At 39.1% G+C, this 24,654-nt stretch overlaps 1 protein-coding gene across 1 annotated transcript; it reads left to right on the plus strand.

Moving 5' to 3' along the window:
- Positions 1 to 1,967: 1,967 nt before the first annotated feature.
- On the plus strand, positions 1,968 to 22,770 carry Whamm (WASP homolog associated with actin, golgi membranes and microtubules). Its single transcript, XM_046438293.2, has 10 exons — positions 1,968 to 2,675; positions 6,038 to 6,211; positions 9,109 to 9,259; positions 10,473 to 10,642; positions 12,107 to 12,272; positions 14,809 to 14,996; positions 16,504 to 16,590; positions 16,838 to 16,933; positions 19,284 to 19,779; positions 21,808 to 22,770. The coding sequence occupies exons 1-10, from the start codon at positions 2,091 to 2,093 to the stop codon at positions 22,098 to 22,100; spliced, it is 2,406 nt and encodes an 801-aa protein (XP_046294249.1). The 5' UTR covers positions 1,968 to 2,090; the 3' UTR covers positions 22,101 to 22,770.
- Positions 22,771 to 24,654: the final 1,884 nt, after the last annotated feature.

A 24,654-nucleotide genomic window follows, 5' to 3' on the forward strand; every position in this document is an offset into this window, starting at 1 on the left:
CTTGGGAGGTGATTAGGTCATGAAGGTGGAAACTTCACGAACAGGATTAGTGCTCTTATGAAGACAGTGCCAAAGGGCTCCCTTGCCCCTTATAACTATGAATCAGGAAGTAGGCCCTCACTATACACCAAATTTGTGGTGATTTGATCTTAGACTTCTCATTTTCCAAAACTGTGAGAAATAAATGTCTATTGTTTATCAGTGACTCCGTCTATGGTATCCTGTTATAGCAGCCCAAATGGATAAGACAAAACACACACACACACACACACAATGGGAGCAGTTTTTTCTTTTGGGTTACTTTACCTTCTTATTTATACCTTTTCTAGTGTCTATTTATAATGGTCACATATAACTTAGGCTTTAAAATATCAACTCTTTATTATAATAGTAACATGTTATTTGGCTTAAACAAAAAAATCAATACTATAAAAGAACCCTAAAGGCAAATATAAACCAGTCATGCATCTTGGTAACACTACTATTAGGTTTGGTGTATATTTTTTCTACACTTCTTTTCTAAAAATAAACAAATGTATTCCCTTCTTACAAACTAGCAATTACTTTTATAACTAGAAAGACTCATAGCTTCATTTTGAAAAAACAAATAAATTAGAAAACTACTAGAAGAGATAAGATATTATAAAATACAGCTCAGGGATAGAGCACTTGCTGAGAATGTGTCAGGTCCTGGATTGAATCCCCAGCACTACAAAAAGAAAAAATAAAAAAGTAAACAGATCATATTAACTAAATATATTAGAAGTAGTTTTGGGGGAAATAGATCACTTCAACTAAAAGATTATCTCTGAAGAGGACTGGGTGAGTGTGAGAGCAAGGCCCATTGCCTCCAGGCTTTGAAGGGTATTTTCCTTCAAACAGAGGCAGCTTTCCATCTTCAAGTTGCCCGCTACACATTGTGGAGGTCAATTTCAGGATGCAGAGATGCCCTAATCATAGCTCAAACTTGGCTCTGGTTTTTTCATTTGTTGTTCTTCTGCTGCTGTTTAACCTTGAGGACAACAGCAAGGGCAAATCTGATTCTAGGCTTTCCCAGCTCAAAACCTTCAAATGCTCCTTCATTTCTTCTAGAGTAGCGACCTTTCCAGGCCTTGTTTTGGCCAGGGGCTCCTGGTCCTAGCTCCCTGAACATTCCCTCCCTGCCCTGCCTCCTCTACCCCTTTCAGTGCACTTACAGATGGACACTGCCATGTACTGTACTAGCTAGAGACTATCGGTGTCCTGTTCTCTGCAGCGTAAACACATCCAGCTCTGCCTCCCACTCCATCTCTACATGTAAATGGCATTCCTGATACCTCCTTAAACCGGCCATCAGTGGCCGGGTGACCTTGTTTAGCCCCAGTTTATTCTGTATCTTAAGACAAGTTCATTTTCTAGGTCTGTTTCCTTACCTCTAAAATGAATAGAGTTAGAACATATATTGTTTAAACGCTGCTTTGAAGGCAGAAATGTCTTCTTGTATCTCCCCCACCAAACCTCCCCCCAATACTAGTACACAGCAGGCAAAATCTTACTGAATTGACAAAAATAAATTTTTTGGTTTCTATCCAGTGCTTGGCATCTAGGCTCAATAAATAACTACTGATTTTAATTGAATGTTTGGGCACCCCACCACATTTGTGCCTATATTCCAAAAGGACTTGATGACAGAAGACGGAAGCAACAGTGTCTCTGTCTTCAGGAAGTTTGAGTTTTGGTGTAGGAGGCAGACCTAGCTCGTCCATTTAACAAATATTTCCCCAACTCCAGTTAAGTGCAAAGGTGGAGAAAGTGAGGCAAGAGTATTTCCCAGGCTCCAGACCAGATCGCTAAATTGATTTCGTTCCGCCAGGGTCAAAGGCAGATGTTTTGACCTTCTCATTGGTTGTCGCAGACCCTCCCTTATGTCAGCTAACCAATCCTGGACGCCCAGCCAATCAGTTGCGGGCTGGGGGTGGGACGCAGAGCTGGACGCTGTCGCGGATTAGAGCCTAGTGGAGGATGTGCCGGCCTGGACGGTCCAGTGGTAGGAGGAGCACCGATGCCCGGCCCAGGCGAGCAGCGCTCACGGGACGCTGACCGTCGGGGCCATGGAGGACGAGCAGCCCGACAGCCTGGAGGGCTGGGTGCCACTCCGCGAGGATCTCTTCAGCTCACCCGAACGGCACCAGTTGCGCTTCCTGGTGGCCTGGAACGACGCGGAGGGCCAGTTCGCTGTGACTTGTCACGACCGCACGGCGCAGCGGCGGCGGCGGCGTGAAGGGACCGCGCCGGAGCCTGCCGGGGCCGCGCCCAGTTGGGCCGGCCTGCTCTCGGCCGCGGGGTTCCGCGGGGCGCACCGGCAGCTGGCGGCGCTGTGGCCGCCCCTGGAACGCAGCTTCCCACAGCTACCGCCCGAGCTGGACGTGGCTGGCTGCGGGGCCGGGGACCGCGGGCGCGGGCTGTGGGCGCTAGTGTGGCCGGTGCGCGTTGGCCTCGGAGAGACGGCGTTACTGGAGCTCTGCGGGCAACTGGAGCGCTATCTGGCTGAAGCGGCCGACGGCTGCGGCGGTGTCACCGTGCGCGACGCGCTCTTCCCCGCGGAAAGCGGCGCGGCCGACTGCGAGAGCCCGCACGAGCTCCGGGAGCGGGCCTTGCGCGCGCGGCGGGCCGAGGCGGGAGCGCGGCTGCACCAGGTATGCGCGGCGTCCGCTCCGCCGGTCGGCGTTGGCTGCGCGGGACCTTTTAGAGGATTTGCCGGCTGGGGGGAAGCAAAGACTGCCCTCCGCGCGTGCAGAGAAAGGCGCAGGGTCACCCGCGCCTGTGTGGGGCAGCTGGGAGAAACTCGGAGGGACCTCGCATTAAGGCCTAGAGAGAGATGGCTCATTCTGTTAGGTCAAAGTTTATTTGCAGTTAGGGCTAGGGCAGGCCCTTAACCTTTCTCCCGAAGATACTGGCAGAGCAGGATGTTGTAACCAGGAAAGCCCAGAAATACTGAAAGCAAAACTGAAAATAACTGGTTGCCGTGGCCGTCTATCCTTGGGAGGCTGAGGCAGGAGGATTGGGAGTTCGAAGCCAGCCTCAGCAATTTCTCGAGGTCCTAAGCAACTCAGTGAGACCCTGTCTCGAAATAAAATATTTTTTGAAAGGGCTGGGATGTGGCTCAGTGGTTAAGCGCCTCTGGATTCAATCCCGGGTACAAACCAAACACACACCGGAAAATAATCCATAACCTGTAGGAAATAATAGCATGGACTAAATATAAGCAATTGTAGATTCTCTAGGGAACACCAAGAATAGAGACAAGATGTTTTAGAGGATGAATTTACTAAGGAAATAGGTATTTAGTTTTTTAAGTAACAAAGACGATTAAGTGGAAACCCCACAGGAAGTGCACTTTATTCATCAGTTTAGAATGATAACAACAGGAGTGCTTCCGCCCCAGGCAATTTGAGAGAAAAATTAATTTTTTCAGTGAATAAAAAGATTAGGAGAAATTATGACTTCAGTAGCAACAATTTATTTAAGGAAAGCCAAGGTTTGGTGCCCCGTACATCCCCTCTTACCTTTTCTCATTATTGGACATTATTAACCTGATATTAACCTGAATGATTTTTCTGTAAATTGCTTTGAGGAAGGGAAGGTGTAAGAGAAGAATTCCAGCATATTGCAAAATCTTAATTACTGTATATTCCTTAAAGCTAAATTTAGGATGAACTTTCAAAACTAAAATGGTTTTATAAATGGAGTTTAGTGGGATCATTTTATACTGTGGGTTTTATGTGTAGCTATCAACACACCTACTAAGCATGTGTTGATTTTACTCCCCCTGCCCTGTACTGGGGATTGAACTCAGGAGTACTGTACCACTGAACTGTATTCCAGCCCTTTTAAATTAATTATTTATTTAAAAAGAAATTCAGACAGGATCTTACCAAGTTGCTGAGGGTTTGTCTCACCGAATTGCCCAGGCTTATCTTAGCTGGGATTAGGAGTGTGGGCCACCAAACCCACCTTGATTCTACATTGTAATATGAAGAAACCAGGGGAATTTCATGCCAGTCTGCTTTTAATCTTCAGCTTGATCATTTCATATCAAACAGACTTGTTTTTCAGACACTTGATTTCTCAGAAGTGTTTTCTCCTTAAATTCCAGCATTTATATATTATGTAGATATTATTATATCTATATAAAAGTTACACTTTTCCCAAATTGAAGTTTATTCAGGGATGTTATATAATACTAGTGTAGTTCATACTGTTGAGCTAGGTGCTCACACTACTGTAAAAACCTATCATGTCAATGGAAGTGTATGTAATCTTATTTAGAATAAAAAAGCAATTGATTCTAGAATTAAACCAGTTGATAATATTGCTAGTATCTACAAAATTTAGCTAAATGTTTGACTCTGGAATTTTTTCCTTAATAGTCTTAAGGAATAAGGCTGAAAATTTTCAGTTTTTAATCTTTGCATCTGTGTGTTTTAATCTTGGTGAGGGAAAAGTTTTTTTAAATGTTACTATTGTTACCTGGATAAAACTACAGTTGAGATTAGGTCAGATTATTCTTAAGTAGAAAGATGGAAATTGAAGAATTTTAAAATGTGTTGGTTGAGCTGGGTGCGTTGGTGCATGCCTGTAATCCCAGCAGCTTTGGAGGCTGAGGCAGGAGGATTGCAAGTTTAAAGCCAGCCTCAGCAATCTAGCAGGGCCCTAAGTAACTTAGCAAGACCCTGTCTCAAAAATAAAAGATGGCTGGGGATATGGTTCAGTGGCCAAACAGAGCCCCTGGATCAAAATATACTAAAAAAGAAAAACAAACAAAAAAAAGTATTGGTTGAGGGGCTGGGGTTGTGGCTCAGTGGTAAAGTGCTTGCCTAGCATGTAAGAGGCACTGGGTTCGATTCTCAGCACCACAAATAAATAAGTAAATAAAATAAAGGTCCATCAACAACATTAAAAAATATATATATTGGTTGAAAACAAATCTGTACCATTACTTGATTTTATTTTTTCTCTTTTGGGGGAAAGATCATTTCCAAATGAGTTCACCTGGATTACAAATTGCTTGGTGCTCTGTATCAGAAACAATGCTTAGCAGAGACTAGAGCCATAGTTGAGGCTCCCTGAATAAGTCTACTTTGTGGGTGGTTTCATGGAATATTTACTTTGGGGAATTAAGAGACTCAACTTGCTGAAGAAGTACTTGATGACGTCTCTAGAATGTCTTTATGAGCTTTGAAAAAAGGAGTTATGATCTCACCAAACCTTTAGTTAGAAGAGTTAAATGAAAAAATATCTATAATATTGGTCTTGGAGATAAATGCTATTAACATGCCTTGCATGTGTGAGGCACTGTGTTTGATCCTTAGCACCATGTTAAAAAAATAAATAAACAAAATAAAGGTATTGTGTCCATCTACAACTAATTTTTTTTTTTAAATTTGTCCTTTGCTTTTCCCTCATTAAATATTACAAAATCCTGGCTGGGGCTGTGGCTCAGCAGTAGAGCACTTGCCTAGCATGTGTGAGGCACTGGGTTTAATCCTCAGCACCACATAAAAATAAATAAGCAAAATAGAGGCATTGTGTTATCTACAACTAAAAAAAAATTACAAAATCCTCATATTATTAAGCAGTCTTCAAAAAAACAGTGTTGAAAGACTACAGTAATAATATTCTGCTGTGGATATACAATAATTTATTTAACCACATTTGTTTTCTTGGGCATTTTGATTGGAGGACAATAACATGGTGGCCCATGCCTGTGATCCCAACAGCTCAGGAGGCTGAGTCGGGAGGATTGCAAGTTTGAGGCCAGCCTCAGCAACTTAGCAAGACCCTTTGCAACTTAGACACTTGAAATTGAGTGTCTGAAAATAAAAATAAAAATGGGCTGGGATGTGACTCAGTGGTGAAGCACCCCTGGGTTCAATTCCCAGTATAAAAAAAAAATGTATTCAAGTTGACAACATTAGCTTTCTTTTATTTAATTTTGTTTGGTATGATTTTATAAATAATGTGCAGATTTGAGCTTTATTTATGTTTTGGCTTCTAGGTTCTTCAAGGACATGAAAAAGCCAACAACATGGTATCATTGATGAAAATTTATCAAGAGGAAGATGAAGCTTATCAGGAATTGGTTACTATGGCAACCATGTTCTTCCAGTATTTACTGCAGCCATTCAGGGACATGCGGGAAGTTGCAACTTTATGTAAGCTTGGTATTTTGGTATGTTTCCTTATATTTTTATTTTATCAGATATCTATCTGTCGTATATATATTTTTAGTCACACTTAAGTTTCCATCTGTATTTTACTTTCTTTGGGTTCATCTTGTATTTAATGATATTATAGCTTTATTGAATTTATATTTAAAATTAATTTTAAAAATTGGGGCTGGGGATTTAGCTCAGAGGTTCTGGATTTGCTCTTTAGCACCAATTAAAAAAAAAGAGAAAATATTGATTAAAAATGAAGGCATTTAATGGGAAAAAACCTCTAAATGAACAGACATAACTTTCCTATTTTCATATATGAATATACAACCAGTGTAACTCCACATGATATACAACCACAATATTGGGCAGTTATATTCCATGTATGTATGATATGTCAAAATACATTCTACTCTCATGTATAACTAAAAAGAATTTTTAAAATTTTTTTAAATGAAGACATTTACATTGGTCATCTTCTCAACACCTTAAAAACTATAAATTTTAAAGGGCTAAACACTTGTTCTGCTGATACATAGGCTTTTTATTTCATTTTTTGAAGTGAAATGAAAAGGCTAGCCTGTTGCCCAGGTTATCTTTGAACTTCTGGATCAAGTGATCCTCTTGCATAAGCCTCCTGAGTAGCTAGGACTGTAGTGTTTGCTACCATGTCCTGCTTGATTTATTATTTTTGATGTGATGTTTATTTACTTATTCAGCTTATTTTTCACCTCTAAGGACACCTGGCGATTTATTAGAAATAGTATGAAATTTAAGCAGCAGGGTCCTAGATTGTAATTCACTAACTTAAACTTTATTAAGGCTGTTATCACTGATTTCACTTTTCCTATTTAGAAAAGATATTATTATTACTATTGCATCCCAGAGGTGCAAATGAATCTAGAATCCAGAGGAAGTAAGCAGCTTGCCTTGGATCTCATCAACTAGAATCAGAAGACATCAGAGAGTTTTCTTGATTTCTGCCCCCTGCACTGGGCCATCTTTCCATATGTACTCTCATGACCTCTGCCAGGTTTTTGAATTATAAAAATGGTATTTCATTTAGATGAAGCTCATGTCACTATAACTTGAAGATAAAGTTGTTCTGTTCATTATTTTGAAAGGCTGTTGTTTGGAGAGTCTTTACTGCCGTGTGTGTGTGTGTGTGTGTGTGTGTGTGTTTTAAGTAACAGGATTGTTGAGATAAATTCATAGACTGTACATGTAAAGTGTACAGTTCAATGGTTTTTAGTGTATTCAGAGTTGTACAACCACCACTACTAATTCCAGAACATTTTTTAACTCCCCCCAAACCATGTTTCTACTAGCAGTCATTCCCATTTCACACCAACCTTAGACAATCACTAATCTACTTTTTGTCTCTGTGGATTTTTCTTTTCTAGACATTTCACGTAAACAGAATCATGACTGGCTTGCTTTACCTGGCACAGTGTTCTCTTGGTTCACCTACACTGTAGCATGTCTCAGGACTTCATTTCTTTTATTGTGAATAATATTCATTAGAAGGATACACCACATTTTACTTATCCATTAGCAGTTGATGGACATTTGAGTTATTTCTACTTTTTTTGGCTATTATGAATAATGCTGCTATGAACATTTGTGTACAAGTTTCTGTGTAGACATATGCTTTTATTTCTTTTGTGTATGTCCTGAGGAGTGGAATTGCTGGGACACATGGTCATTTAATGCCTAAACTTTTGAAGGACTGCTAGTCTGTTTTCTAAAGCAAGTATATTTTATATTCTGACCAGCATAAATGAGGGTTCCAGTGTGTTCACATTATCATCAACACTTGTTATTGATATTCTCATTGATTATAGCCATCCTAGTGGGTGTGAAGTGATTTCATTATAGTGTGTATGTGTGTGTGTGTGTGTGTGTGTGTAGATCAAACTCAGGACCTCACACATGTGGGGTAAGTGCTCCACACTGAGCTACATCCCCAGCTCCCCCCTGTAGCTTTGATTTGCATTTCTCTGATGGTTATCCTATATATATGATATCAGTAAATAATGCTTTGTAGACAGAAAATTGAATGCTGGATGTCTTAGTTCAGGCTATTGTAACAATATATTGTAAACTGGGTGGTTTATAAAGCAATAGAATTTTTTTTCCCCTCATAGTTCTGGAGGCTGGAAAATCCAAAATCAAGATGCTGGCAGATCTGGTTTGCAATGATAGCTCACTTCCTAGTTTATAGATGGTTGTCTTGCTGTACCTTCACATGGTGAAGAAAGAGAGGGATTTCTTGTCTTCTGTTCTTTTTATAAGGGTATTAATCCCGATTGTGAGTGCTCCACCCTCATGACTAATTACCTCCCATAGGCCCGCCTCCTTGTACCATAACATTGGGGATTTAGGCCTCAGTATATAACTTTAGGGGTGGACACAAACATTCAGTTCCCAGGAATACATGTCATAATCAGGAGTATACAGAGTTTATTGTTTTTTAGGTGATTGTATTTTTTCCCATAGAAAAGAACAATAGTCCTGAAAAGCTAATTGTCATGTCCCTAAAAGAAACCATAGAAACAGCTAACACTGGAGTGCTGTGGATCAGACTCTGCTGCGTGCTTAGTACAGATCCCATTTAAGCAACTGTGTATTATTTTTAATAGAGAGAATCATAACTTTACAGCATTCCTCTCCAAGAAAAGTTATTCTAGTAATGTAAAGTGAAAGTGGGTTTTTTTTCCCTTTATGCCTCAGAGTACCCCTTTGTCTTCCAGGTGGTGCCCAGCTTAGAGCCATGCTCATCCTCAATAAAGGATTGCTGAATGAATGGAAATTTAATTGACTAAGTAGTAGTAGTGAAAGTAGATAAGACAATAAGTCTCCTTTTAAATTGCTAATGGCTGTACACTACTGTTATCTCTGCTCTCTGTAGAAGTCCCTGGATGAGGATAATCTGGGTCCTAAAAGGGTAGTTGCCCTGCAGAAGGAAGCCAAAGAATGGAGCAGACGTGCTGAAGAAGCTGTTGTCTCTATTCAGGAGATCACTGTGAATTATTTTAAGGAAACAGTAAAAGCATTAGCAGGTGATAATAAAAAAAAAAAAACATGCTATACTAAGCTAATTTTCATACTATTAAAAAAAGTTGAGTGCCTCCTAATAATACCTGTGTTTCCTAGGTATTGGGAATTATATAAGATAATCATAAACAGACACCACACAGTCTGGTGAAGGGAGAGAAATGTTCATTTCATTATATATTCATTCAGCACATGGAAAATGGCAGTGGCAATAAGGGTCAGGGAGAAGAGAAACACCGGGTTTTGAAAGCCTATGGGAGAGAAACTGGGTTTGATCAGGGTGGTCACTAGAGTCCTGTGAGAAGTAATGTGTGCCCAGACATCTGAAGGGCTCATGGAAATTGAGAGGGCAAAAGAGTGTGCTGGATGGAATAGCATTTGCAAAAGGCTCTCTGGCTTGATGGCACCTGGCAGATATGAGGGGCTTAAAGAAAGCCCAGGGGCTGGATGGCAGAGAGTGCAGTGGGAGGGAGAATGCTCGGCAGGAGGGGTCAGACACCAGAATGCTTGGGGGTGGAGCAAACAACTTTTGTCTAATCTTACACTGTTGTTGATCATAGCCCCAGACAGGAAACAACCTCATGTCTGTCAATCAGTTTGATAAGATATAATACATTTGTAAAACAGAGAACTATAGAGCTATTAAGCACAATTCTCTATATCTGTTTTAAAAATATTTTTAGTTATACATGGACACAATATCTTTATTTTGTTTATTCATTTTTTTATATGGTGCTGAGGATCGAATCCAGTGCCTCACATGTGCGAGGCAAGCGCTCTGCCACTGAGCCACAACCCCAGCCCTCTTTATCTTTTTAAATGAACTACAAAAATCCCCAATATATTAAGTGAAAAAAAAATATAAAGCACAATGGTGATTGTAGTTTCTTTTAGTCAGATTATCTATATAGGCCTGTTTGTCTGTCTAGGTAGACACAGAAAAAGTCTGGACAGATATGTACCAAAGTGTAAGAAGCAATTGCTTCAGCTAGGTAGATCATGAGCTACTATTTTTTTTTCTTTTTAATGAAATACCTGGACTTTTCTATCAATGACCACATATTACTTTTGTGATAATAAAAAATTATTAAAACAAAATTTCTTAAAAAGGATGGTTTACATATAATAATGGAAAACAATAAACAAAGAATTAGCTCAGAATAAATTTTGCTCCTTTTAATGAGTTGTAATTTTATTTTATTAATTATAATCCAATAGGAATGCAGAAACAAATGGAACAGGATGGGAGGAGATTTGGCCAGGCTGCCTGGGCCACAGCCACTCCCAGATTAGAAAAACTCAAGCTCATGCTAGCTCGAGAGACCCTGCAACTCATGAGAGCCAAAGAGCTGTGTTTAAATCACAAAAGAGCGCAAATTCAGAGAAAGGTAAGATAAAGATAAATATAACTTTGTTTTTAAAATATACTTTTATTTTAGATAGCATCTTTCTATCTGGGTATTGTTAATGCAGTTCTTTTCTTATTCCAAATATCATCTTCTAGTAGATAAGACTTTAGAGACTTATGGAAGGTTGACCATAAACTTTCCCTTTGATCAAGATATTTCTGAGATATTTTATTGTAGGATTTATAATGACACTGACTGCAATATTGAAGTGGGCAGTCTTCTACTCTACAATCAACCCAGCAATATTTTCAGTATTTTTTTTTTTTGGTAGTGCTAGAGACTGGACCCAGGGCTTCTTCACACGTGCTAAGCAGGTACTCTACCATTGAGCTACATCCCCAGCCCTTTTTATTTTTTATTTTGAGATCAGGTCTTGCTGAATTGCTAAGGCTGGCCTTGAATTTGCAGTCTTCCTGTCTTACTTCCCTAGTCGCTGGGATTATAGGTATGTGCTATCATGCCTGACCCCAATATATCTTTAGAATAATTAAAGAGATGCTTCATCCAAGGATGAAGTTTTTTTCTGTGATCTTAGGACTTTAAAACAGAACATTGTAAATACCTTTGTCATCCCAGACTTTTATAAGGAAATACCATAAACAGGTGGTTAACACAACACAAATTTATTTTTTACAGTTCTGGAGGCTGGAAGTTCAAGGTTAGGTATCTTCAGATTCAGTGTCTGATGAGGGCCCTCTTTCTGGCTTGTGGACAGCCAACTTCTTGCTGTGTAGTCTCATGTCCTTTCCTCAATGTGTGTCCGTGGAGTGAGAAAGAAAGTACTAAAAGAGCACTAAACCCTGGGCTGGGGTTGTAGCTCAGTGGTAGAGTGCTTGTCTAGCACGTGTGGGGCCCTAGGTTCTATCCTCAACACCACAAAAAAACAGATAAATAAAAGAAAGGTATTGTGTCCATTTACAACTAAAAACAACAACATCAACAACAAAACCATACAAATGAGGAGTGGAAAGATAGTTCATACAGTGCCTCATTGCTATTTATTTTCCTCAGAACCTAAACATTTTCATGTTTCAAAGATAAGATAAAGTGTCTATAATGAACGTTGAATAAGGAAATTTTATCTGACTAGATGAAATGGAAAAATGTTTCTTTTTCCAGTGTGCTTTTTACACTTTAGTACTAAATAAGTGAGAAAATACCTGGAATGCCTCTAAAGTTTACTTTAAAAAAAAATTTTTTTTAGTTGTAGATGGACACAATACCTTTATATTATTTATTTATTTTTAAAATGTATTTTTAAGTTATAGTTGGACACAATACCTTTATTTATTTATTTATTTAACATGGTACTGAGGATCGAACCCAGTGCCTCACATGTTAGGCAAGTGCTCTACCGCTGAGCTACAACCCAGACCTAAAATTTGCTTTTAACACACTAATTATTTTATTTTAACTTGTTCTTCTTTTTTCAATAATAACAAGGTGGAAGATCTTCCAGAACAAGAAAAAAATATACATGTTGTAGATGAATTAGAAATACAATATTATGAAATTCAATTGGAACTATATGAGGTTAAATTTGAGATATTAAAAAATGAAGAAATACTTCTTACTACACAGCTGAACTCTATTAAAAGACTTATAAAAGGTAAATTTATATTTTATATAAGATCAAAATGTTTAAATTACACACTTGAAGAAATATAAAAATAATATCAATTTTCTGTAACACCTGTTGAAATTTCTTAGTTTCCTTTCCATGTTTTTATTATTAAAATAATATATTTATCCCACTGGCTCAGGAGGCTGAGGTGAGAGGATCCCAAGTTCAAAGCCAACCTTAGCAACTCAGTGAGACTTTATGTCTAAATAAAATATAAAAAAGGACTGGGGATGTGGCTCAGTGGTTAAGTGCCCCTGGGTTCAATACCTGGTACCAAACACACACACACACACACACACACACACATACACACACACATATATTTATTGTTAAAGAAGGAAGAACCCCAAGCCCATTTTTTAGAGATACTTAGTGGTATATTTGTAAACTTTGTAGCCTTTTTAATATGTCAGATGTACATAAATGAATATCAATTTTTAAGGTAAAACTACATAAACTATTCGGTAACATCTTTTTCATTTAATATATAATAACCATCTTTTCATTTCAGTAAGTAATAAAAACATCAGAATTTTAATGGCTGCATAGTATTCCATTGTATAGATATACTGTGATTTCCAGTTTTTCACTGTCTCAATTAGCAGATTAGCAGAGAATTCTTTTTTACACATATATCTATATGTAGGATAAATTATTTCCTAGAAATAAATTTCTAAAGATAGACTTATTGGGTTAAGGACATTTTGTATTTTATATCTTAAAACATTTCTGTTAAAACAACATGATAACAATGTTTGCAAACTGGAAGTTCCTCCTGGTTTAATAATTTTCTTCATGTAGATCCTGAACATACTATTTTCTGATTTCTAAATTGCATGTACACAGTGCCCCTCTAGAGAGATTATACAAAATGAAGCTCTTGTCAGCAGAGGTATGAGAGTCTTTGCTTTTCCATACTCATGCCATCCCTTGACATTTTTGGTTACTTTGTAGAAAAAATGGCATCTTCTAATTTTAATTTATTTAATTATAAGTCATACCAAATACAATTTTTAAAAAAGTTTGTGGGCCATTTATATTTATTTTATGAACTTCCCAGTCATGATCTTTGCTCATTTTCCTTCCAAATATTTATTTTCCATATTAAGGATATTATTCAATTGTTTGTCAAACAATTAGGAATTTAATTTGCTCCTCATATTCTTGGTTCCAATCACTAATTTTAAAAACATTTTCCCCCACTGATTTGAATGGCTGTGTCTCATATCCAGAATCATTAGATTGACTTTGAATTGTTTGTGAGTTTTTACTGTCCTATACTGACTTGTGAGTGTCTTCCCACCTTTTTAACATCTGGTAGGGCAAGCACCCCTTATTAATCCTTCACAAGTTTTTTGACTATTTTCACTTCTTTATTCTTCCAGATAAACTTTATAATCACTGTGGGAAGTTAAATAAAACAAAACAAAAACAACCAAAAACTCACTGGAATTTTTGGGATGATGCTTAAAATTAGACATTACTTTGGGGAGAACTGTAAATCTTTCCAATTTTGATTCTTCCCACTCAAGATCATGGTATGTCTCTTTATTTTTAAAAATCTTTTTTCCCCTAAAGGTCCTCCAAGTTTAATAATTTTCTTCATGTACATTCTGAACATATAGTTTAATCCTAGGTATTCAAAAATTTTTGCAGTACTTTCAAGTTATAAGCATTTTACATATTTAGGAAAAATGTCTATTTAAAAAAAAGTTAATCTGGAAGGATGTAAACTAAATTATATATAATGTCTTCATCTGGGAATGGTACTCAGTAGGTTTGGGGAAAAGAAAAAAAATCACCTTTTATTTAATGCAATTCTGTAGGATTTGGATTTGTTATATATATTAAGCATACATTTTAAAACATCAATATGTAATCAAGATTAAATAAAAATAAGGCAACTTTCTGGTGTGCTGCCAGTATAACTTTCCTTTCTGGAGGGCAGTTTGGCAGGAGGTATCAAGAGTTTTGAATATTTGTCAGTTAAGGAAGTGCTAGGCAAATGCTCTACCCCTTATTACTCTATTTCTTCATGTTTTATGACTATAATATACACAAAGATTCACGCACAGAGATGTTCATCACAGAAGTAGATAATAATGGAATGATAAAATGTTCTTACAACAGAGAATATCTTAAATTAGAGAAAACTATGTTGCCATTAAAATTTTATTTCTAACACATGGAAAATGTTTTCTTAGAACTCTGTTGACATGTCTAAATACATGTGGTATGTGTATATATGTACATAAATGGTAATAGTGATTTTCCCCCATAATAAAATTATAAGTAATCTTTGCTAACATTAAAAAACTATGCATTATTTTTTTAAACTTAGTGCCTCGCTGTTGCTGATGCTGGTTTTGTTTTGTTTTGTTTTGGGGTGATGCTGGGGATTGAACCCAAGGCCTTGTGCATGCGAGGCAGGCACTCTACCAACTGAGCTATATCCCTAGCCCCTATGCATTATTTTTTTTATAGCAAAATATGTTTCAAGAAAATCATTAATACATTTTAGAGAAACAGGATGAAGTTGTCTATTACGACCCGTGTGAAAGTCCAGAGGAACTTAAAGGTATGGATCATGTAGCCGACCTGCAGCATGGTGGGAACTTGGAGGTGAAAGAACTCAGCTTGCAGTGCCAGAAGCTGGAGGCCAAACGGGGCAGGATCTGTGCCAGGAGAGCCTCGCTCAGGAACAGAAAGGTAGGTACCCTAGCTGGATTTTTCTCTTCTCTTCCAGGGATTTCTTATTTTATAAAAGAGAGAGAGATATTGAAAAATAAGACTTTTTTTTTTAACCAAACAGTGATTAATTTTTGTGTTTGTAGATAACAGTGGCTCCCATCAAATATATTTTAAATATTATTTTTTTTTAAATTGTTTCTTTGGGGATTTAAGCATTTATCATAATCTCCAGATTGTAATTCACTCATTCAACAATCATTTGTTGAATGCCCACTGTATATACAGCTGTTTTTAAAATCATGCTAGGATTTCTAATAATCAGTTGTAGCAAATTCTAAAATATATTTTATTATAAATTATGCATTACAAAAAAATCAATCACATATGCAATATTCAGCTCATCGACCTTATATTTGCTAGTGGTTATTTCTTAATTTTTAAAAACTGCATGATTACTAAAATAATAACATAAAGAGATTCAGAAAAGAAAGCTCCTCTATTTCATGGTTATTATGAGAATAAAATGTTATAAGGCATATAAAGTGCTTGGCACTGAGGCTGGGACCTAAGACATAGTCAATAAATGTTAGTATTATCATTATATTATTTTCCACATGTGCATTAATACATTAATGGTTAGACATAGGTGAGATATAGTTTTAAAAATAATTTTTTAGGTGTAGTGATTATGGAAATCAGTTTGGAGGTTCCTCAAAAGACTAAGAATGTAACTAGCACATGACCCAGCTAACGCCTCAGTATTTATCCAAAAGAATTAAAGTCAGCATCTGCAGGGATACTTGCATACCACTGTTTATAGCAGTATAATTCATAATAACCAAGTTGAAACTAGTCTAGGTGCCAGTCAACAGAGGAATGGATAAAGAAAATGTGGTATCTACATAATGGAGTTTTACTCAGCCATAAAGAAGAGTGAAATTATGGCATCTGTGGTAAATGGATGGAAATGGAGACTATCATGAAGTGAAACAGCCAGACTCAGAAAGTGTTGAATATGTTCTCCCTTATGTAGAAGCTAGAGAGGAAAAGGGTGGGGGGGAAGGGTGGTAATGGAGGATCTTGTGAAAATAAAAGGGATAACAGTAGATTAGATGAAGTCGACCAGGGGAGAGAAAAGGAAGGTACTAGAGAACAAAGCTGACCAAATTATGTGTATTTTTTAATATGGAACAACAAAATTCACTGTTATGTACAATTATAATGCACCAAAAAAAGAAAGAAAAGAAAAAGAAATGGAAATTGCCTGTTTGTATGCCCCCTCATTGTTGGAGGATCACTTGTTCATCTTTCAAGGCTCTCTCCTGGGAACAAATTACTCATGTAAGCGGCCAATTAGCCCTTCTCACACGAGTAGGGATGGCAATACCGTTGAGACACACCAGAAGCTAATATTAATGAATGCCTTACACTATAGTCCAGATGCAATGCTTTTGTCTTTTAACCTTTTATGCCACAGCCATGGTAATATTAAAAACCATGTAGGTGATGTATATTATTCCATTAGGATCAGTGCAAAGAAAACCATCGGCTCAGATTGCAACAGGCTGAAGAAAGTACAAGATATTTTCATCAGCATCATAGTATTCAAATGGTGAGTACCTGAAAGAAAATGTTGTGTATTTGCATGATGTTATGCTGTGGCCTGTACGTGTGGGAACCCGGGCTTTGTTGCCTAGATGCGCAGCCCTCGCTCCTCCCATCTTGCAGCTGGGTACAGACACGGTGGGTGGGTAACGTTGAGTCACAGCCCCTTTCTTTGTCAAGACCCATCTTTCTTGTGTTTCAAGACATATAATCAGAATTCTGAGCACCTTATACATACATTTGTTTAAATATAGAAAAGAGACAAAATAAAAGAAGAGGAGCAAAAGAAAAAAGAGTGGATAAACCAAGAACGCCAAAAAACACTCCAGCGATTAAGAGCCTATAAAGAGGTAAGTTCTAGAAATGATCATCTCACTTTTTCGGGGAAAATAAATGCAGATCACTTATCCTAGGAGAAAAGTCTTAGGTATTATGAACAGATGACTTAGAATATGAAATGCTCCAGAAATACTATTATTTGTGGCATATCAGTGTTTCCAAAGCCCTGCTAAAACAACTGGTGCATTGACAGCACAACATGGTTGGGTTCCTACTCCCTGGTCCTCCTAGTGGTGCTAGCCGTGCCCACTGGGACTCATTCAGACCAGCAGGGAAAATTGAAAGTAATTTAACTGCCCTCAATTTTAACTGGCCTTTCCCCCCTCATTTGTAATAAATTCGACTCAGGGGCACTTTGCCACTGAACTACATTCCAGCCCTTTTGATTTTTTATTTTGAGACAGAGTCTTGTTAAGTTGCTTAGCACCTCACTAGGTTGCCAAGGCTGGCCTTGAACTTGTGATCTTCTTGCCTCAGCTTCCCAGGTTGCTGGGATTACAGGCATGTGCCAGCATACCTGGCTGTGATGAATTCTTTAAAATGTCACCAAGGAAGCACTGTGACCTAAGTGTAGTGAAAGTGCTCTATTAAAAGTGAATGACTTTTTTTAAAAAACTAAAAAAGTAAATAAGAACTTATTTAAGAATATAATTGAATTTATTGATTCTAAAAAATAGACCTGATCTCCTCCTCCCGTTGCTCTTCAGAAAGACCCTGATTTCACATTGTACCAGATCAGGGCCTGAGTCGCAGTAGGAAGGATGAACGGAAGGGGGGCTACAGGAATCCCAGATGGTTGTGAAGCCAGGTAGAGAGAAGCTGGCTGTCCCTGCCACCACCAGGGTACCGATGCAGGGAATGGAATCCGCTGGGAGGGATCCAAGGGCAGTGACTCTGTCCGCTTGGTCCTGACTCTATCAGGTCAGGAAGTTGGATGGCAGTATGGAAAATCAGCCTCTCAAATGTGGATGATATAAAGATGCGAGGGGTAGAGAGATTACAATGGCAGACTCAGGCCTCCTAAGCTCCCAACAGACTGGAACAGTGAGTTAAAATCTAACAGGCTGACCTCATTGGGAGGTTCTTGATAGCCTGTACCAGAGATGTACATTGGCATAGGGTGGATAGGAAGGCTTTAATGGAGTGGGAGAGAATGAGTGGCTTAAATGCAGAGGGAAAGAATCTTGAAGATTTAGTTTCCTTCAGCTTAATGTGAGTCACTGTATGATGAAAGCTCATTGAGGTCTGGGGCTTGTTGCCATTACTTTGCTGTTTATCCTGGAGAAAGAAGAATGTGGGGAAAGAGAGAAGTACTTTGAGTTTATCATAAATTGCCCAATGTGTGTGTTTTCAGTTTACATTAATAGTATTGTTGGGCACAGTGGCACACGACTGTAATCTCATCAACTCGGGAGGCTGAGGCAGGAAGATTCCAAGTTGGAGGCCAGCCTCAGCCACTCAGTGAGACCCTGTCTCAATGTAAAAAAGTATAAAGGACTGGGGATGTGACTCAATGGTAGAGTCCCTTGGGTTCAATCCCAGTACTGAAACAAATAAATAAAAGTGTCATATTGTATGCATTTTTTGCCAGTTTCTTTAGCTCCAATTCTGTTTTTGAGATTTATTCATGTTGCTCTAGTTCACTTTAATGGCTTCTTGGTATTACATATTTTGTTTTATTGGCAAATCTGTGCCTTCTTTAGGGAACCTTCCCACCACAGTTCTTTGTAGTATTAGATGTTTCTTTATCAAAAGAATACCTAAGACACCAGAACTTTTCAAAGTTAATTTTTTTTAATTATGAAATTTAGTCTAAGCCTGAAAGTTAAGAAATATCCATATTCTCTTTTATGTCTGTGTTTTTCATAAACCTTTTACCCTAATGTTTATAATCATAATACCTATTATTTTTATATCCTGCTATTTTTATTTAATGCAATGTCATAATTTTTTTTTTAGGTGTTTCACAGGCTTTGTACTATTTCTTCTTTTTCATGGCTGCTTACTATTTTAAATAAATTTGACATAATTTTCAACTAACTTCTTGTTGTTGGCATGTAGAGCTCCTAACTTTTCATGCTAAGAATATTATGAATATTTTTTAATCTCTATGTAGTCATTCATATCTTCATTTTATTACAGAGAAGGTAATACTTGGTCAAAGGATATAAATGCTTCTTTTTTAGCACATAAGAATAGATTGAGTAGCGAGGATGGCTAGACAAAAGATGGGGAGCCACTGTGAATTAGAGTCCTCTAAGCATATGTCAGTGTTTATTTACAGATTTGTTCTTAGATGGTTTCAGCATGTTGATAGTCTGCATTTGTGTCAAATTTTTTGCAACCATGTTTTATTTTCAGAAATATTCAGTTCAATCCTTACGGCAGACATCCTGCTTGGAACCTGGGGCTCCAAACCTGCCAGCTGACCTTCCCCGGCAGAGGTCCTCACCAGTTTCTCAGCTTGTGTCAGTCGCTCCCCCGTGCTCTGGGAAGGCCCGAAGCGCTCCTCTCGTACCTGATGTTTATACTGAGAAAACCCCCAAGGCTCAAGACTATCACAGAAATATCCCTGTCCAGATTTTTGTTCCAGTTGGTGACCGAACACACTTAAAATCCAGTGAAGAGCTGTCATTGTCCCCACCACAACAACAACCTTCTCCTCCTCCTCCTCCTCCTCCTCCCCCTCCTCCCCCCCCACCCCCACCACCTCTCCCTGCTCTGGCCTCTTCTCAAGCTGCCAATCATCAGAACTTAGGTCTTGGAACTTGGGTAAAAGATGATCAGCCACGTTCTCTAGTGTGTGGGTCACCTGCTGAGAGACCACCCAATTCCTTGGAAAGTTTTCAATGCCCAGGTAACCTGCTGGAATTCTGTCCCTACTCCCAGGGGTTGTTAAGCTGCCGAAGCATTCTAGCTTTAGAAGCTACCATCTGCAAATAAATATATTTCAGAATTCTCTAGTCTTAAAATATTCTAGTATCTGTTGACTTGAATATTAGTCTTTCACTGTAGTTTGTACAACCCGAGTTTGATAAATGCTAACTTAGCCTGAAAAAAACATCTCTTTTGATCATATGGCTTGGGATTTCTGAGGCTGTTAAAGAATCAGTCTATTCAGGGGTTGGGGATGAAGTTCAGAGGTAGATCAGTTAGCATGTGTAAGGCCCTGGGTTTCACCCCTAGCACAACACACACACACACACACACAGTATATTTTAGTTTTCTTAACACTTCAGTATGTATCCGATTTCTGCCATTGAATTTTCAGTACTGCTTTACTGTAGATTTTCTGTTGCATTTGAGGCCTTTACAGGATTAAATTGTTGCATTTTAAGAAGGATATTGCTTGCACATTATTCTGTTATATTCTATTGCATTGTGTATTAGCCAGAATGTAGAATGACTGGTGGGGAAAAAGTGGGTCACTTTTTGTCAGCAAGTACAGTAAACTGAATACATTTGAAAATTTGTTTAACAAGGCTGTAGTTCTCCATGATTCTAATCATGACTTCATACATAGACTATTGAGGATACCAGCTTAAATGTACCCAGATTTGGAGCCTACTGCTTTAGGAGGGTTTGTATGTTCAATAAATCTTAGCAAAATACTATGTACACTTACTGGCACCAGGCACAATTGAAAATGTCACTCTCTCAGGTGGAGACCCAATGGCCCTTTTCCACAAGGTTTGTGATAACATCACATGAAAGAAAAGTGAGCACTTGTGTGCCTGTGCCTATGTCAGAGTTTGGGTATAGGCAGGTTGATGGGGGTGCCTGTTCTAGCTCAGGCTTAATTCTCACGTTGTGGGGGCTCTATTCAACTCAAACATTGAGAATAAGAAGAAAGTGTGAATTAGTGCCAGAAAATGACTGTGGTTATGAAACTTATTACTCCCAGAGGGGAACTGTCATCAGTTATAGGTTTAAATCCAAAGTGAAGTAGCCCTTGTCAGCCAACTAGAAATGACTCTTAATCTTGAAGGCCTACCTGGAAGATGTCTAATTTAATGGCCACATCTTACTCTTGCATCCAGTAGGAGATAAATATTTTATCCTTTCAGGGTCTCAGGGTGTCAGAGTGTAAAATCGCTTCTATCCAGTATCTGGAAACTTTGAGCTAATGTATGTTTTGACAGTATTCACACCCTTAAAGATAGAGCATGTAACCACTCCAGGGTGACGTGGGTGGAATTAAACACTACACAGAAAACAGTGCCAGGGCCACCCCCTCTCTGTTCATTGAGCCACTGATTAGAATTTTATTTCAAGCCTTTCTGTGTGTGGAAACCTACTCATTTCATTGTCACAGAATGAGTCATCAATGACTAATATCTAAGACTGGAGTTAGAGAAATACAGCAGGGTACATTAAAAAAAAAAAGGATATTTTCTAAGTGGAAAGAGAAATGGAGGAGATAAATTTAGAGGGATCTAACTCAGGTACAGTGGGTCTTATTATTTCCACCCCAGGCATCCATAATTCTCTTTAGGGTGTCTTGAAAGCAGTCATTCTAACAAAAGGTATACATGACTGTTCCTGAAAATTGCTAGGGCTTTGAAGATGTTAGTGGAAAGTAAGTAGTCAAGATAGAATATGAGCTATTAAATATCCTGGGGCTGGGGAAGTAGCTCAGTTGGTAGAGACTCACCAAGTATGTGCAAGGCCCTGGGTTCTATCCCAGCACCACAGCAACCAAACAGAACAACTATCCTGGATTCAGAGAGCTTATCATTGGTCTAACAGGTAACCAAGGCTTTGTCTAATGGACTGATGATTATTTGTGTGAATCATGGCATTAACTGCTTTTCCTAGCTTTTGCACAGTAATGCTCTGGCAGCATGATACTGATGTAGCACTTGCTCTGTTTGCTCAATTTCAGGATCTATGGATGAAGTGTTGGCCTCCTTAAGGCACAGCAGAAGCCCTCTCCAGAAAGCGGAAGTGCCCTTTTCGCCTGCTCCCCGCACGTCAGTCAACGAGCACATTCTGGCTGCCATAAGACAAGGGGTGAAACTGAGGAAAGTCCACACAGACTTGGGCTCAGGCCTCAGCGACAAGCCAACCAGTGACCTAGAGAGGAGCATTAAAGCTGCACTCCAAAGAATCAAGAGAGTGTCTGCTGACTCAGAGGAAGACAGTGATGAGCAGAGCCCCAGCGAGTGGGACCATTAAGCATGTCTCTAAGTCTGACAAAGGTAGATGGGCCACACAACACCCGAAAAGATCAGAAAGGCGCCTGATGCAGTGACGCATACCTGGAATCCCAGCAACTCGGGAGGCTGAGGCAGGAGGATGGCAAGTTTGAGGCCAGCCTCAGCAATTTAGAGAGACCCTGTTTCAAAGTAAAAAATAAAGGGCTGGGAATGTATCTCAGTAGTGGAGCACCCCTGGGTCAATCCCCAGGATCCAAATATATATACATTAGTGGGGTTTTGGGTGAGACATTGCAACTTGGATTTGGTGTTGTGGCTTTTAAAACTGAGAAGGGAAACACACATGTGACCATTACATACCAACCCATAAGTAGATAAGAAACCCATTGTGAGCGTCACTGGCCTAAAAGAATAGTACATATTTTTCTCCATGGGTAATCTAGAATCATTCCTTGATTCTGAAAGAAGTTTACACTACTCTGGTAAACAGCACTATTAGACTACTGACTGTTCTCCTGTGCATACAGCATAGTGGTTCCTCACATTTAAAAGGTTTGAATGTGAATATTATTTTAGCAATAATAAGAGTAAATTGCTTCTATATTCAGAAACTATTTTAAATACTTAAATAAAATTTATTTTATATGTCAAGCACTATGTAAACTCATAATAAAGAATTATTTATAATTCATTGGTGTCAGTCATGAGGAAATGGAAACAGTCTCTTCACTGCTGTAAAAACCAAGCCTTCCTTGCTTCCTTGCCTGGGGGGTTTCAGATAATGGTGGGAGAATAGTGTTGGTCCTCTTAGGAACTGAACTCTTAGGCTACAATCTTTTTCTCCTTCTTGCTTTGTATTAAAATTAGCTAGGTACAGTGGCGGAAGCCTGTAATCCCAGAGACACAGGAGGCTGAGGCTGGAAGATTGCAAGTTCAAGGCTAGCCTGGACAACTTAGTAAGACCTTGTCTCAAAAAATAAAAAGGGCAGGGGATGTGGCTCCGTAATGGAGCATCCCTGGATTCAATCTCCAGCCCTGGAGAACAAAAAATTAGGAGAGAGGAAGGGACTCACACAAAGCAGTCTATATATATATGATCTCAAACTGCCCAAATGTAACTGCTAATCTCATTCTACTTGTGTTTGTGACTATGACCCTGGGTTTCCACAGAATAGGATGAAGCTAGAGAAAAGTCCCATTACACACCAAAGGTTTTTCTGCTTCTGGTTTCTTAACTCTGGCCCATACCAACCTGAAGGGCCTCAATACAGTTGGGAGGCATCTGAGTCCTTATTCAGTAGTTGCAACCTGGACCTGCCTCCCTACCCTGATTAGAGAGCCTCCAGCGTGGCTGCTTCCTGATTATCCTTGGGACTGTCATGTGTCCTACGTTCCTAGAACTCAAATCCATGAATGTGTCTCTGCCACACTGGGCCTGACATGGCTTTGGTGTCTGATGAAGCAAGCCCTGGCTGTGCACGGGCCCTGGGGACTGTAGCTCCCTCACAGATTCCCATGTGTTCTACTGGGAATTGCTCCATGCTGGCTACTTGCAGGCTTCATTTCCAAATCCCCAAGGCAGGTCCTGTGCCTTTGCCCCAGGCCTCCTTCCCCACCACTGGCAAGCCCACCTCAGCATCAAATAAAAATAGTCCTCTGAAAAGAATCTGATATTCAAAAATGGCAAAATCAGAACTATGTAGGACTTTCTTATTATGTTTGTTATCGTTTTTAATACTTAGAATAATTTCAGTATTATGAGACACCAAAGAGTTCAATCCAATTTGGATAATTCTCAGAATTTGCTTTTCAGGGGCTGCCAAAGATGAGAAGCCGTCAAAAAAAAAAAAAAAAAGGAAAAAGAAAAATATTATTCTCAAAATAGTTCTCTTGAAGTTTCAAAGTTCCTGGCACACTTGTGTGTCTTCAGTGCCTCAAAAACTTCTCCCCCTCCTCCTCTTCATTTTTCCCTTTTCCTGCTTCTTGCAGTCAAGCCCTGAAATAAATCCAGCTGCTGGCTTTGGGAAATTACGACTCAAGATGGAGGGAACAAGAATGTCTTCTGTTGTCTAGTTTCAAACATTTCCAGTCCACCCTCCAAAGTACTGCCAATCAATCCATCTTTACCTCTCAAAGTTTCCCCCTGGCTTACCAATCAAAAAATAAATAAATAAATAAATAAGGACTGGCCTGCAGTGAGGCGTATAAAAGTCCCAGGAAAGGGTTGTTGTCCCCTTTACCCCCTGCAGGTTTTACCCCAGCAACACCAGGCTGCTTGCTGACTGCCCCCAAATGGCCCGGCTCTCTGAAGCATTTAAATGCCTGGAATTGCACCCATGTCTGCTCCATGCTCTGGCAAACCCAGACCCATTCTTCAGTCTCAGCCCCATAGCTGTCATCTCTTTGAGGTATCTCCTGCCCTACAAGACCACTGCACCTTGTCCTAGACATCAGCCATTCTGCTTCCTACATCCATAGCCCTGGCTACAAAGGCAGGTCAGAGGGGCTGTGGTTTATTTCCCAAGCTGACTAGATTAGGGACTGGCATCTGGTCATAGGATACTGCCAATCCA

The sequence above is a fragment of the Marmota monax genome, unplaced genomic scaffold (genome assembly GCF_021218885.2).
Source record: "Marmota monax isolate L192 unplaced genomic scaffold, Marmota_monax_Labrador192_F-V1.1 WCK01_AAM20220418_F8-fsc00005, whole genome shotgun sequence".
Lineage (NCBI taxonomy): Eukaryota > Metazoa > Chordata > Mammalia > Rodentia > Sciuridae > Marmota > Marmota monax.